The sequence below is a fragment of the Haemaphysalis longicornis genome, unplaced genomic scaffold (assembly GCF_048455015.1).
Source record: "Haemaphysalis longicornis isolate Haplotype H1 unplaced genomic scaffold, Haemaphysalis longicornis Haplotype H1 scaffold_2, whole genome shotgun sequence".
In the NCBI taxonomy this organism is placed as follows: Eukaryota; Metazoa; Arthropoda; class Arachnida; order Ixodida; family Ixodidae; genus Haemaphysalis; species Haemaphysalis longicornis.
This window is the reverse complement of record NW_027526295.1, coordinates 66,668,594-66,682,608: the sequence shown is the minus strand read 5'-3', so window position 1 is coordinate 66,682,608 and position 14,015 is coordinate 66,668,594. Positions and strand designations below refer to the sequence as shown.

Below are 14,015 nucleotides of genomic sequence, written 5' to 3'. Positions count from 1 at the left end.
TACGCGAGTTCGCTCCGAGGTGAGGAATGCGGAGACGGGGCAACAGTATGGGCGCGTGACATCAGAAAATGATACAAGAAGACGCTGACTGCATCAAAGTTCACTGCATGGTCGCTCCTACAGCGTCGACTGCCAAATGTGGGGGTGTTCACAACGCGCTTTCGCCATAATATCGATATTTCTCGACATACTTTAACCGCGTTCAACTACGGCGACATTTAAGACTATGGTTGTCTGTATGCCTCGTGTTTGAGACGCAAAACTGCTTCTTAGGGATGACGTCCGTCAACACTCGAGAGAGAGAGAGAAATAACTTTTATTTCACCAATTTGTGGAGGAGAGCTAGACCTCCACCCTAGGCGTCGGCCAGGAGCCCTTGGGTCCTAGCAGCGTCTTCGGCTAACGGGATGGCCCAGACGTGATCCGCCGGGTCTGAGCTGAGCAGTACGGTCTCCCACTGCTCATTACTGCTAATTTTGCGGCTCTGAGGAGTCACCTGAGGGCATGCCCATAATATATGTGCAAGATCGGCCCGTTCCTTGCATTTCCGACATTTATCTGAAAACTGTCCAGGATAACATGACTATACGCGACGGGGTTCGGGTACGAGTTCGTCTGAAGAAGCCGTCAAACCACAGACTGCCTTTTACTGAGGGATGGGGCTCGTTCAAGCCGGTAATGAGTAGTCATCTCCCTGTAAGACACAAGCCTGTCTCTGCACGTCCAGCGAAGCGAGTGAGCGTTTGGGTCAGAAGTGTCGACGCCAGCTCGGTCGGTAAAGCCTCGAGCCGCATCGTGCGCACACTCGTTCCCGGCTAGGCCCGTGTGGGCCGGTGCCCATATCAAGTATATCTTCCCGTTCCGCTCGTCATGGGATCGGTATTTTAGGATTTGGGACGCCTGGGGTGTAATTCGCCCTCTCGAATAATTTAAAATAGCCGACTTAGAGTCGCTAACAATGAATTTAATTTTTGGAGACGCAGTCATCGCCAGGGCGATAGCCGCCTCCTCGCCCACCTCTGTGTCCGCCGTGCGGACCGAGCATGAGGCAATTGAATCCCCACGGAAATGGACCACTGCGAGGGCCATGGCGTCGCGAGCTATGTAATCAGCGGCGTCTACGTATACCACGTCCTCAGATTTTTCATATCTTTTGTGTAGGGCTTTGGCCCTGGCCTGTCGCTGCTCCTGGTTATGTACGGGGTGCATGTTTTTCGGTAGCGGTGGTATGTACATGCGATCCCCTATTTCGCTGGTAGGTTTATTTTGGCTCGGGGTATCCCTGCGGGAAAAATTGCAAGCGATTTGAGGATCTGTCTGCTTGTTAGACTCTGGATAAGTCGCTCCCGCTGTGACAGCCTTTGAGCTTCGATAATCTCGCTGAGGGTATTGTGAAGCCCGAGTGCCTCGAACCGTTCGGTTGGGGCTGTTAGCGGGATCCCTATGGCCTGTTTATAAGCCCGCCTTATTATGGCATTTAGCTTGGCTTCTTCATCGCGTTTCAGGTGCAGGAATGGGGCGACATATGTTACTGTACTAATGACGAAGGCTTGTACCAATCTCGCGAGGTTGTGTTCTTTCATCCCGTGGTGACGATTGGCTATTCGTGAGATCAGGCGAGTTGTTTGGTGTACGCTCTTTTCGAGAGCGAGTATGGTCTCTGAATTGTGTCCGTTGGCCTGGACGCGGGGCGACATATGTTACTATACTAATAACGAAGGCTTGTACTAATCTCGCGAGGTTGTGTTCTTTCATCCCGTGGTGACGATTGGCTATTCGTGAGATCAGGCGAGTTGTTTGGCGTACGCTCTTTTCGAGAGCGAGTATGGTCTCTGAATTGTGTCCGTTGGCCTGGACGCGGAGGCCCAGGACTCGGGTACTTGAAGCTGTCGGGATGCGTTGGCCTCCGCATGTAAAGAGCTCGAGAGAAATATAATTTTCTCCCACCTTTCGCCCGAATTCTGCGCCACCTTATATCGCGTGCTAAAAACTTCTTTGGTCATGCACAGTCAGACAGTGGAATAGCTACTAACTTTTTGCGGACGCCACCCGCGTGCGCTTTTTGTGGATGTGGATGCGTGCTCGGTTCGCGCTTTTGCCAAGTAGGCCAGGTAACACTTTCGCTTTCAAAAACTTTCTATTAAGGTCGTTGCGAAGGTTGCAAAGAACCATAAAAAAGTTGGTGTTTGTATCTCAGTGAACGGCGACAAAACGTGCGGATTCTTCTCACAAAACCGACTTCTGTCCTATTGGCTGACACTCAGCCAAGCGATCATATATATAGCCCGCGTCGTTTTAGGAAAGACCACTCGCACTTCTTACTTGAACGTGTGCAGAGGGTACCCGGTAACGCCGATATGACGAACTATTCCGGCCTGTCGAAGGCTGTCTAATGCTGGTAGCGTTTCGCGAATGATGACGTCAACGTTGGGCGCGAACTCGACGTCGTGTACCTGAGCCGCAGCACAAGAAAACAAAAGAACATAATCCAGAGATTAGAACAGGCACATAAAGGTGAATGACGGAGGAAGATAAAATGAGTTCGTTTATGAATGTAAAGTCTGAATTGAATATGTCAGTACAGGCACCGGCCCAGGCACGAACCTATACATATTGTCACGTAGACAAAGACGACGCAGCTGTCTTAAAGGAAAAACAAGTTTATTGGAGCGAACTTGTGCTCCCCTAACAACTCAAATAATACACAGGCGGCGAAGCATCAGTCATAAAAGTGACGTGCGCAGGCGAGTGTCAGCGAATCGAATGCCGCGCGTCGGCTTTGCGGGAATTAATCTTTGGGTGCGAGTATTTCTGGAACAATCGAATTACATCCAGAACACTGTAGGTCAAAGAATATTATTCTAGGCGGTTGGCGTTAGTTCGAAACGCTCTCCCTATCAAAACAAATAACACGTGCGGCATAAGAAAGTAGAACACGCGCTTCATTTGACACATAGATAACACAGACCGGCGCAGCCGGGTGGTGAAAACAAAACATAAACAAACGCAATGCATGGTTTGCGGCTATATTTACCAAAGTTTCTTTTTGTAGAAGCCTTAAGCTTAATAAATTATTAATATAATTTAATATATATATAATTATATTTATTAATTTATAATATATAATTATAATTTATTAATATAAAAATAATAAATATAAAATATAAATAATCGATTATTGCATTGAGCAGATTGCGAACGGGCCTGGACTGTATAACAGAAGTTTAGGCTCTGCGAAATGGTTCATAAATTTGGAATGTGGCGCAAATGTGGGACACACACGTGTGCCTTAATAAACATTGCACTCACTCACTTAGACCGCCATCAAAGCGCAAAATACGCACCGAAGTCCCATCCAAATAAGCTTTGAAAAGGTCACTCATAAGGTGTCCTTTCTCTACGAACGATAGTTAAGGTTTCGTACCTATTGTACCTGTGCTATTAATGCGGCATTTTGAACTATAGATACGTCTCATTTACTCAACAACAGCGCTTCACTACTTACAACTTGCCCAACTTCTAGGATACACCTTTTCTTACCGCAGTCTACCTTGAATCTCTCGCATTCGTTACCTGAATCTTTTCGGGCCATCTGATACTAGCCCACATCTTTCTCGAATGCCATTTCGAGAAGCGTGTAAACACCTCACCTGTACGAGGTCGAAGTGTGCGAGTCGCATCTTGTCGAGGCTCTCCCGCACGCTGTCCAGGGTTCGGCGCCCACTGAAGTCGAACATGCGCTCCACGTCGCACTCGTAGCGGCCCACCTTGTTCGCCACGTAGAACGAGTCGCGCGCCACACCGCCAAGCGCCTGAAAGAGGCGTCACGTGGGTACGCACTGTGTTCATCTCTTTGAAGCGACGCTCATATGGCTAGGATTCGAGGGTCTCGCGCCGGCGGCAACAACTGACTCAGCGGAGTATGTTCAGCGCATGAAAATAATTCATAAAATGACAAAAAGGTCCTAGGGACCTTTGACATTTTGACAAAAAATAGCCTATATTGCCTCTTCAAAAAATGCTTCCCAGCAATGCATTTGTGTTTAGAGGTGAAACCGACTTCAAGGAGAATGAATGAATGAATGAATGTGCTTTATTTAAAGGAGGCACGAAGCCCTTTGGGGGGAAGGAGGTAAGTGGGGAGGGGATGAAGTGGGATACCACTAAAGTTCATTGTGGGATCATAGGTCCTTTCGAGGGCGTCTTCGTTCTTGGGTGCCGCCTAAAAAAAAAAAAACATGGTCAGGCCCGCTCTATACTGCTTTGTAGACCACTCTCTAGTGCGTATCGGCCTATTGCTCCGAGTAAGGATGCGTTACTCCGGAGTAGCTGTAAGTGCGTGTGAGCGTCAGATGGCAGTGGCCACTTATCAAGCAGGGCGGCTCTGCCCTTGTCGAATGTCGTACAGTGCCAGATTAGATGATACAGGTTAGGCGTTGTAGCCTGCCCACAAAAGGTACACGTGGGTGCCGATGTGAGGGAAGTGGCGCCGTTAAACCATTTTCGGGTTACGTTGGGGGTATATGCCGCGTTTGCGTAGGCCTTGTTAATAAAGATTTCTTCTTGCCGTCTGAGGGGGATTCCAGCGGGCAGGTAACCCTGAGGGGTAACGTCTTGGAGCCGCTTACGGCTTTCTTGTTGCAAGCGTTGGCGCTGCAAATACCATGTTACTGGAGTAGGCGCCGGCGGAGGGTTGGAAATCACGGGAGGAGAGGTTAGGAGGCACTCCCTTGCTGCGTCGTGGGCTTGCTGATTTCCATCTGCTCCAGCCGTGTGACCAGGTGTCCACGCAAGTCTAACAATCGTGCCTTGTTGCTGGAGGGTCTGTATTAATGTTATGATGTGATTTGCTGTTGCATTGTGAGTGTAGGCCTTGTTGAGCTCGTGCAACGCTGTATGAGAGTCCGTAATTAATCTGAATTTGGTGACGTTAGTTGGTGCAGAGTGTTGCAGTTGTTGAAGCGCCCCGAGTATTCCAAGGAGTTCAGCTTCTTTGGTGAGGCCGTAGGTGTGCGCTATTTGGCGGCGGACATTGAGGGCAGGGTGTTCAGGGCATACCCAGGCAATGGCCGCTTGCGCACCGTCAAGTGAGGCATCTGTGAAGATGTCCCATTCATCAGGACCTTTGTCTTGCTTAAGTTTGTGTATATATCGTTCCCGTACAGCCGTGTTTCGTCTTGGGATTGGTTTCCGGCGCACGATACAGGTTGTGCGGCGATCCCAGGGTGGGATTGAAGGGGGTATTAGCGTGGGGTCGACTTCGCTGTTTTGCAGATCCCATCGTCTGAGTGCTTGGCCTTGCGGCGTTAGGTCAAGGCGTTGCTGGTGCCTAAGTTGCGTTTCTTCCACTATGCTGGTGAGTGGTGGCAGTTGAGCGGCCTGTTCAAGGACATCAATGCGAGTATGTTTAGGGAGCCCAGTGATTGTCCGGATTGTTGCACGGTACAGGACATTCAGGTCCCGTATATGTTTTTGTGACAGAATGTATGCTGGTATTCCATAAGTGATTCTTCCGACCGCCACCGCTCGCGCAAGCGTAAGGCAAGCCCGTTGGCTAGATCCGCCGAATTTACTTGATATGCGGGAAATTAGGTGCATTGTTTGTCGCCAGGTTGTGCGTAGGGTACGAATCCACGCGTGGGGGCTGTTGCAGCTACTAACCTGGACACCGAGTAGTCGGATAGTGCCGTTTTTCGAGGTTAAAGTTTCGGTGCCCATTTGAAGTGTCAGTTGTTCGGCCGGGTTTGTTAGTCGCCGTCCATCTATACTCAGGAATTCTGTTTTGCTGGGTGAGAGTTCCAAGCCAAGTTCTGCGAGGGAGTTTTCAAGGCTGAATACTGCTGCCTGTAGCTCAGTTTGCATACGCTCTTTGCAATTGTAATCAGCCGCTTCCGTCCAGACGACAATGTCATCGGCGTAAATAGCAAATCGGGCTGAGGTGTTTCGCTCTAGTGCGCGAGCCACTCGGTTTATGGCCAAGTTGAAGAGAATTGGGCCGAGTATTGATTCTTGGGGAACACCCCTATCAAGAAAGAAAGTTTGAGGTGTCCACTGGGAACTCTTGCTGTGGAATCGAATTGGTCGGTACTCCAGGAAGCTGCATATCCAGTTCTGTGCTCGCTGACTGGGGAACGCAGCTGCAATTTCTTGAAGAATAACATTCTGGCTGACGTTGTAAAATGCCTTGCGCATATCGACAGCCAGAAGGTAATCGGGTAAGTGTTTTCGGGATTTTCTATTAATTACTCGGCGAAGTAGCCAGATGTAGTCGTGGGTACTCAGGTTGGGGCGGAAACCGGTTTGGGATGGGTGTAACCAGGCCGTTTGCTCTAGGTGGTATTGCAGCCGGTTGTTGATGAGTCTCTCGGTGAGCTTGCAAATAGTAGGTGTGAGGGCAATCGGTCGAAGGTTTTCAGGTTGACGAGAGTCTTTTCCAGGCTTAGGAATGGGATGAATGATGGTTAGCTTGAGGTGTTCGTTCACCGTTCCTTGCTCCCAGGATTGATTAATTGTAGAAAGAAGAGCTTCTTTAGCGGCTGTAGGAAGATTGCGTAGATCTTGCCACGTAATACCGTCATGACCAGGGGCAGAGCGTGGTTTCCCTTGCCCCAGGGCTAAGACAAGTTCGCCCATAGTGAAGGGTTGTTCCAGATTTTCTTGTGGGCTGCGGATTGTGAGGCGAGTTAAGGGAGGCAAGTGTTCCGGTGTGCGAGCTGCGTGGGGGAAGAATGTACGGATGACTTTGTCCTCCACTATGAGGGGCTCCGCTTGCAGCATTAATTCCTCCATAGTGGGAATCTTGATTTTTGACTTCCGAGCGAGACTGCGGAAAATGCCCCATAGTTTTGACAAGCTTTTTCCCTTGCCTAGACGGTCACATAGGTCGTGCCATTTTTCGTTCTGGAGCATGCGTTGGTACTCATTGATTTCCTTGTAATGGTTTTTGAGCTTTATCAAGTGCCGGTATTGCCGTCCATCTCTTCGGAATCGCTCCGTCAGGCGTTCGGCAGTACGAAGCAGTTGTGCCATGTGCACGTCTAATGTTTCTATTTCTATAGTCGTCGGTATCGGTTCAACACAGGAGGACTTAGCGTCCTTAATACTGGTGACAATGGTTGAGAGGGTGACATCAGGAGGCAGCTCGAAGCAGGCCCTGTACTTGTCCCAATTGTGAAATTGAACCGTGCTTCGTTCTCGTATTTTCTTTGAGTTTATTTCAAGAAAAATGGGATAGTGATCGCTACCCCATGTGGTACTGGACGTTTCCCATGTTTTAATGAATCCGGGTGTTGAAAGAGTAAGATCGGGCGTGGTGTCAGCCTGTTTGGAGTGCAATCCAGCCCGTGTAGGCATAAAAGGCTCATTTCGGAGGATTAGGCTGCTGAACTCAAGTGCTGATTCCAGGAGTTTTCCTCGGGCATTCGAGGTTTGGTAGCCCCATAGGGTGCTGCGAGAGTTAAAGTATGGTGTAAACTTGGTCTTTGTAAGCTGGCTTTCCAAATATCCTGTTGTACAGTGAAGTATGGCCATCTACCGCAGGAGTATGGTTACAGCCCCACCTTATACACCTGTCCAACGCCGCCGCCTCTGTCCCGAGTCGCGTAATCTGCTTGCCACGTAAGGTGTCTCTATTCCCCCCTCCCCCCCCCTCACGTGACATTGCGCAATACCGCGCGCTCTGCGGCGGCCACCTGTGCGGTGCACTGGATCCTGCGCTGTGATTGGAGTAGCCGCGCTATAATAAAACGTCATTGCCTCTGCCCACCAATCGTGTGCGTCCTTAGTCTGTGACGTAGAGATAGGGTCACTGTCCTTATAATACAATATAGCAAATCTCGAACGAAAAACAAATCCAACCAAAGCGCCAGATTCTCTGGTCTTTCGACCTCACCGGGTAGGAAGTCTCTGATTTTCTCCGTTCGGCAAGCGGACAGATGACGCTTAGCATACGCCACCAAATTATAAAATACCCACGTGGATTGACGTCAAAATTTTCAACTTGTATGTGATGCGTCACAATTTCGTGGCATTTTCGCGGCTATTCTCTCGAGAATTTTAGGACTTAAGGAGGCAGACGGTTCCTCTTTCGAATCGGTGAAGTTTCACAGGGACGAAGAGAGAGAGGGAGAAAAAAGAAATCTATCGACAGTTGTCCAAATTGAATGCAAGCATTCAGTTATAAACCTACTCTCATATGTCGTTACGGTGTTGTGTTGCATGGTTTTCAGGAATCGAAATTAACTTTCTCAATTCCCAACAATGTATTGGCAGGTGCATGCAGACTGCTTGTATTTACGTCAAAACATTAAGGCCTACGGTAGCCATTATACAGAAGAAAAGGATGCAGTTGGACGCAACAGAAGTACAACAACGCAGCGGTGGGCGAACCACAGGCGCTTTCCAACTGGGTGTATAATAATTGTAACAATTGAGTACTGTAACAAAAAGCAACGTAAAAAACAGGAAATACGTAGAACTACAGCGAAGCTATACAAATGACGTTATAATAATTACATTTCTTGAAAGATTTCATATAGCAATGTTATGTAAATGTGCAAGACTGAGACAACAGCATCAAAACATGAAGGTGAAACGAAAAGCAGGGGTAAATATTTCGCACAGCGGATGATTTGGCAACATTGAATTAATTCAGCGGGAGTTGCGTGATGTTTTCAGTACAAGGTCTGCAGGGCACAAAGGCCCGTCAAGCTGTGTACTAAAGGCTTGACAGGGCCTATGAACACCCTCATTTGATGCTGCAGACCGATAAAAGCAATTAAGAAACAAGAACAGAAATGCATACGGAAATAGAAAATCCTCTGGCTGACCCAACACATGATAAGGATGGAAGCCAGTAACAGTTCCAGATAACAAACAATATCCAATGGATAACATATAGCCATCCAACGGCCAAGTAACAAGAGGGTACTTTATCCAATAAAGAGGTGAAGGAAAACAAAGGTGGAACTATGCAAAAGTTTCCACCTTTACGAGTTTCTTCCACGTTTACAGAAAAAAGCTTTTGATTTATCTTGAAGTCCATTTAAGCAGACAATCAAACCTCTTTATATACCCGCCGCGGTGGCTCAGTGGCTATTGCGTTGTGCTGCTGAGCCCAAGACCGCGGGTTCGATTCCCGGCCGCGGGGGCCGCTTTTCTGATGGAGACGAAAAGCAAAAACGCCCGTGTGTACGAGATTTCGACGCACGTTAAAGATCCCTAGCGGGTCAAAATTAATGCGGAGCCTTCCACTACGGCGCGCCTCATCGCCTGTGTATCGTCGGCGCGTTAAACCCTACAATCAAATCAAATCAAATCAAAAGAATCAAACCTCTTAAAATAGTTGGTAACCAAACATTTGCAGCATTTGAGTTGTCATTGCGCGTTATTCATTGCACAAAGACGCCGCGAGGAGCAGTCTTGGTGCAATGAATCACAAAGACTGCCCCTCGCGCCGTTTTTTGGGCCGGTCGATTTCAGTAGGACTACAATTCAGGGACATTTTAGGTCCCCCGGCTTGCTCCCAACGTGTATCTTGTACAAAAAGGACGCAAATCTTGATCACACCCTGTAAATAACTAAAAGCATATGTGCACCTCATTATGATCATCGTAATCATAATCTGCGCATTCATCTAGTGTAGCAAACCATGGCAGGTTCGGCTGGATTGCAATTTCATTAAAGATCGTTTTTCCTCTCTCTCTTTCTCGCTCTCTCTCGGTCTATCCTGTAGTATTAGTAGGTTATGTTAGCCGGCGTTATCCTTTTAATGAATAAAGGTCTCAACTTCCCCAGACAGTCGCCATTCTTGCCATCATCAGTGACGTACAGGTCTTGCACAAGGAAGGAAGGAAGAAAGACTTTGTTGAGTGCCTGCAACAGACACAGTGTGTACACTGCGCCCGGACGTAGCCACTCGTCGATCCCGACGTCACCCCTACTCGGACCACCCCTTCGCTACTCCCTACGGGGTTGGACGCCGCTGCCCCATAAGGGAGGGCGTCGGCCCGCAGCTTTCGCTCCGGTGCTGCTTTTCGAGGGCCGCCAGGACCTATTGGCCGGCCGATAGTTGGGTGTCCTTGTCACAACTGCGCACTGCTTCTTGGATCCACGGCGGTAGGTCTGTCCTGGTTGCCGCCTCGTTAGGTCGCACTTCACAGTCCGGTCGAGGCCCTAGCATTGTTACATAACACGCACGTGTCGCCCGTATAGAGTCCTGGCTGTATGTGCTTCATGACGACCGGGGTCATCAGTGACAAATTGTATGTTGCTTCGCAACAAGAGGAAGCGGTCTGCAATTTTTGCAACGCATGTCTGCCTGCACCAGTAGAGACGGATATGGGGATACCACAGGCAAATGACCACGAACGTTGCGCCAAAGAAATTCTTCATCTCAAGAGCGGTAATACTCATCGAACTCATTTTTCTTCGGTGGTACGTCACGTTCGTCGTCATTCCGGGCTTTTTTTTAACATTGCTTCTGAAGCTGGTTGAAATAGTCGGAAGGTGTCCAATTTGTCTGGGAATCGGGTTCAGTACCAGAGTCGTCAAGCACAGCAGGAAGGCATGGCTAAAACTGGGTGCCTTGCCTCTGGCACGGAGATCTTTCCGCGTCTTCTTCAGACTCTTCTACAAAAGCAAAGAAAAATTCAGCCTCATATTTTATAATATAAAAGCTTGCGTAACGAATTCTGCCTGAAGAGGGAACGTCTGGTTGTGATGCTTATAGAACGCGCGTGTTCTCTGCGTCTTCTGACAAGTCGAGCCCTAATGACTTGAGAAGCAATGACCTCCAATATCGCTTCGGCAGTTTTCAGCTGCAGCTAGCCCCGGCATACTCGAGACAAGGCAAAATTAATAACGCTGTACAGTCAAACCCGTTTATAGCGAACTGCAATATGCACCGCGATTAGTTCGATATATCCAATAGTTCGATATAGCCGAACCCGCCCATAACGAGCTTATTGTTACGAGTTCGCAATCCGCGGGAGTTCGATATAGCCGAACCCGCCCATAACGAGCTTATTGTTACGAGTTCGCAATCCGCGGATTGGCCGCAATCCGCGGCCAATCCACATCTCAATCGCCGCTCCGATATCATGCATTTCGGCGGCCATTCTAGGCGCCCAGAGTTCGATATATCGGATGTGAACTTCGTTATAAGGAATATGTTTCCCATGTATTTCCGTAACTGAATTATTTTTGTTCGATATATAACATAATTCGCTCTATCGGGGTTCCTTACAGCTGGGTTTGACTGTAATATGAGCCAAAGAAGCTTTCTTGGTGAGGATAAATTTCAATTTAACGTCCCGTCATCGTAAGAGGGCCCACGGCGAACACACCGAAAGAACCTGAGTCATTCCACCTTGGTCCTTGAGTGCAATAAAATATACACAAAAGAATGTGTGATATCACAAAGAGAGAACACGCTTGCCCAAGGTATAGTTGAGTTCTAAACGATCCCCAGACCTTCAAGAATCCACTCGGCACAAATATCAAAGCATTTCGTAAAACGCTAAGGAGATAGGAGCAACTCACTTGGCCGCGCTTTGGTAAAACGACTTCCCAGGAACGGAGGACATTTTTAAAAAAGGCGCGGGAAGCACTGCACAGTCGACTCGCATTTGTTGCACTAGACGGCAGCCAAGGTCTGTGCAATGCTTTGCATAGCGGCACTTCGCTTGATTGGCTGTTGGACGAACGCAATGGCGCTGAGAACGAGTGTGAAATAAAGTGTACTCTGGTTCTCACAATAAGATGAAAGCACGCTACAAATGTGTGAAGGATGTAATCGGCCAAACGGAAGATGAGGCGGCAGTGAGCAAATAAATTAGAAGGTATCCAGAAACGAGCTGCCCGCTTCATATCTTGTCAGTGCCGCAAAATTTTCCCTCCCTTCGCTTATTTCGTGTCGAAACACCTCTTGTATTTGATTACTTCAGTTTCTTTTTTAACAACTACCTTTGTGTTGCTTACTTCAGTTCCTTTTTGCCAGGCATCCTTTGTTAAAACCTCCACCGAGAACGTCATACCGTGCAAACCATAGCCACCCAATAGCACGTAATAACGGTCGCACTTCAGCAATACATAATTTCTTTTTTTAGATTCTGCATTACACTGGAACTTACGTAACGGTATCACTGCATGCTCAAACCGCTCTACCTTTCGCGAAAAACCTAATCTTTATGTACTGTAACTCTTAACTTTTGCCCTCCACCCACCATACTTTTTACACTGTATGTAATCATTCTGTAGCTACATCTTATGTGCAACAGAATACAGTCAAACCTGGATGTAACGAACTCCTACGTAGCGAATTCCTGGATTTAACGAAGTTTTTCGATTCCCCATTGTCAGCCCTATTGAAACCCAAGTTTAATTGCGACCTATACGCACCGAAGGCGTTGCGATGGATAAACGTGATGTAACGAATTAGCTGCGCTGTTTATCCATTGTTTTTTGCCCTTTTTGCAGAAAATCTGTTGGAGACATGCACTAATTTAGCTAATTTCGCCAGCTCCGCAAACTACCGTGTGTTTTCACGTGTGTTATGGCGGTGTCGGTTAGGTGCTAGGGCTGCCTGTCGGCGTGTAGTCGCGCGTCTCCACTGCTACTGGGGTATCGGTTCGTTGTTGATGATTTCTGCGGCCAGAAAACGAGAAGTTTGTCTTTCCAGCATAATCTCGCAATTTTAAATGCTGTCTCCGCCGGCGAGCTGGCACCCTCTCACCAAATTTGAGTGCGGAAAAGAGCGTTAAATTCGCGAAAAGGCGTTTTCATCATAGGTTTCGTCCCTGAAACGCTTTGAGGCACCTAAAAGTCTCCAAAGCAAAAGTGATACTTAAGTTACGTTTGTGAATACGGGGGTAAGTGTCCTTGCTCCTATGCATAGCCGCGCGCGTAGTGGCTACGCTCGTGGGAACACAGCAGGCCGAAATCCTGCAGTTTTTGAGCATTTGAGTATTTGATTTTTATTTCTTGGCAAAACCAAGGGGAGGCTGAGACTAAAGGCGGACGGGGCCCGACAGGGGCCTCAGCCACCCGATTTACAGCGTACATAATAACACGTCTGTTCACAAATTTAAGCATAATAGAACGATCGTGATAGAGAAATAGCACAAAGCAAAGTCATTACAACATTTCCTATGTATTATACAAAGCATATGTCTAAAATTCACACAAGGATCACAGTGCGCACATAAACACAGTAATTCGTACGCATGAAACTTCATGCGTACGAATTACTGTGAGATTTCTGTGAAAATGAAAATTTCACTGCGAAATAAATCTTTAAAGGGTGAGTTCACCGAGGCTGATGTCTAGCACTTTGGTTTCGTTTTTGCCACATTCATGCTAGCCTTAACTCGAAACTTGCACGTAACGGAAACCTGCATGTAACGAAAAATTGCGAAGTGTTGTCAACTTCGTTATATCCAGGTTGAACTGTACCGTGTTTGCATTTTTCCCTACTGTCTTTTTTATCTGGCTTTTGTCGTGAGGTGTCCTACTCGAGTACAGGAGTGTGGTGAGACGCAGGCCGAGACTGATCTGCAAAGCATTCTCTTAGCAAACACTTCCTACCAAAACCCCCCTTGAGTCGGAACTAGTTCTACATCATCGTTTCAGCGCTCGCCCTGTCTGGTTTCATTCCTCGTGTATTTCGTCCTACCGCGCTGTTTTTACATCATGTCTATATCACCGTGTTGCGAAAGCCCCAAATTTACGCTTTAGAATTATACAGAACTACGCTCCTACGAAGTGCCCGTTCGGACTTTTTTCAACGTTTATGTCAGTGTTCGCTCTTTTCACATTTCCATTTGGTTGAAAGAAACTATTTACAAACACATATTCAGGTCTTGTTAAACTGAGTTGATGACGTTGTCCGAAGTTTTTTTGTGGTGGCCCGACATCAGCAGTGTCAAGCGCTCTTCTACCCCTTGTATGTACATGGGCGTCCGCAGGATTTTGTCTTGAGGAAGGGGGGGGGGGGCCTTCTGCACCGCCGTAGTGTG

The 14,015-nt window shown here is 47.8% G+C and overlaps 1 protein-coding gene across 1 annotated transcript in view; it reads right to left on the bottom strand.

Moving 5' to 3' along the window:
* LOC144168956 (uncharacterized) overlaps positions 1–14,015 on the bottom strand; it is a 56,846-nt gene that overhangs the window by 22,498 nt on the left and 20,333 nt on the right. Inside the window, exons 3-4 of the mRNA XM_077697951.1 lie at positions 3,651–3,812; positions 2,323–2,453 (exon numbers count right to left, since the gene is read on the bottom strand). Of these exons, the coding sequence (XP_077554077.1) occupies positions 2,323–2,453; positions 3,651–3,812 (293 nt within the window). The remainder of the gene's footprint in view (positions 1–2,322; positions 2,454–3,650; positions 3,813–14,015) is intronic.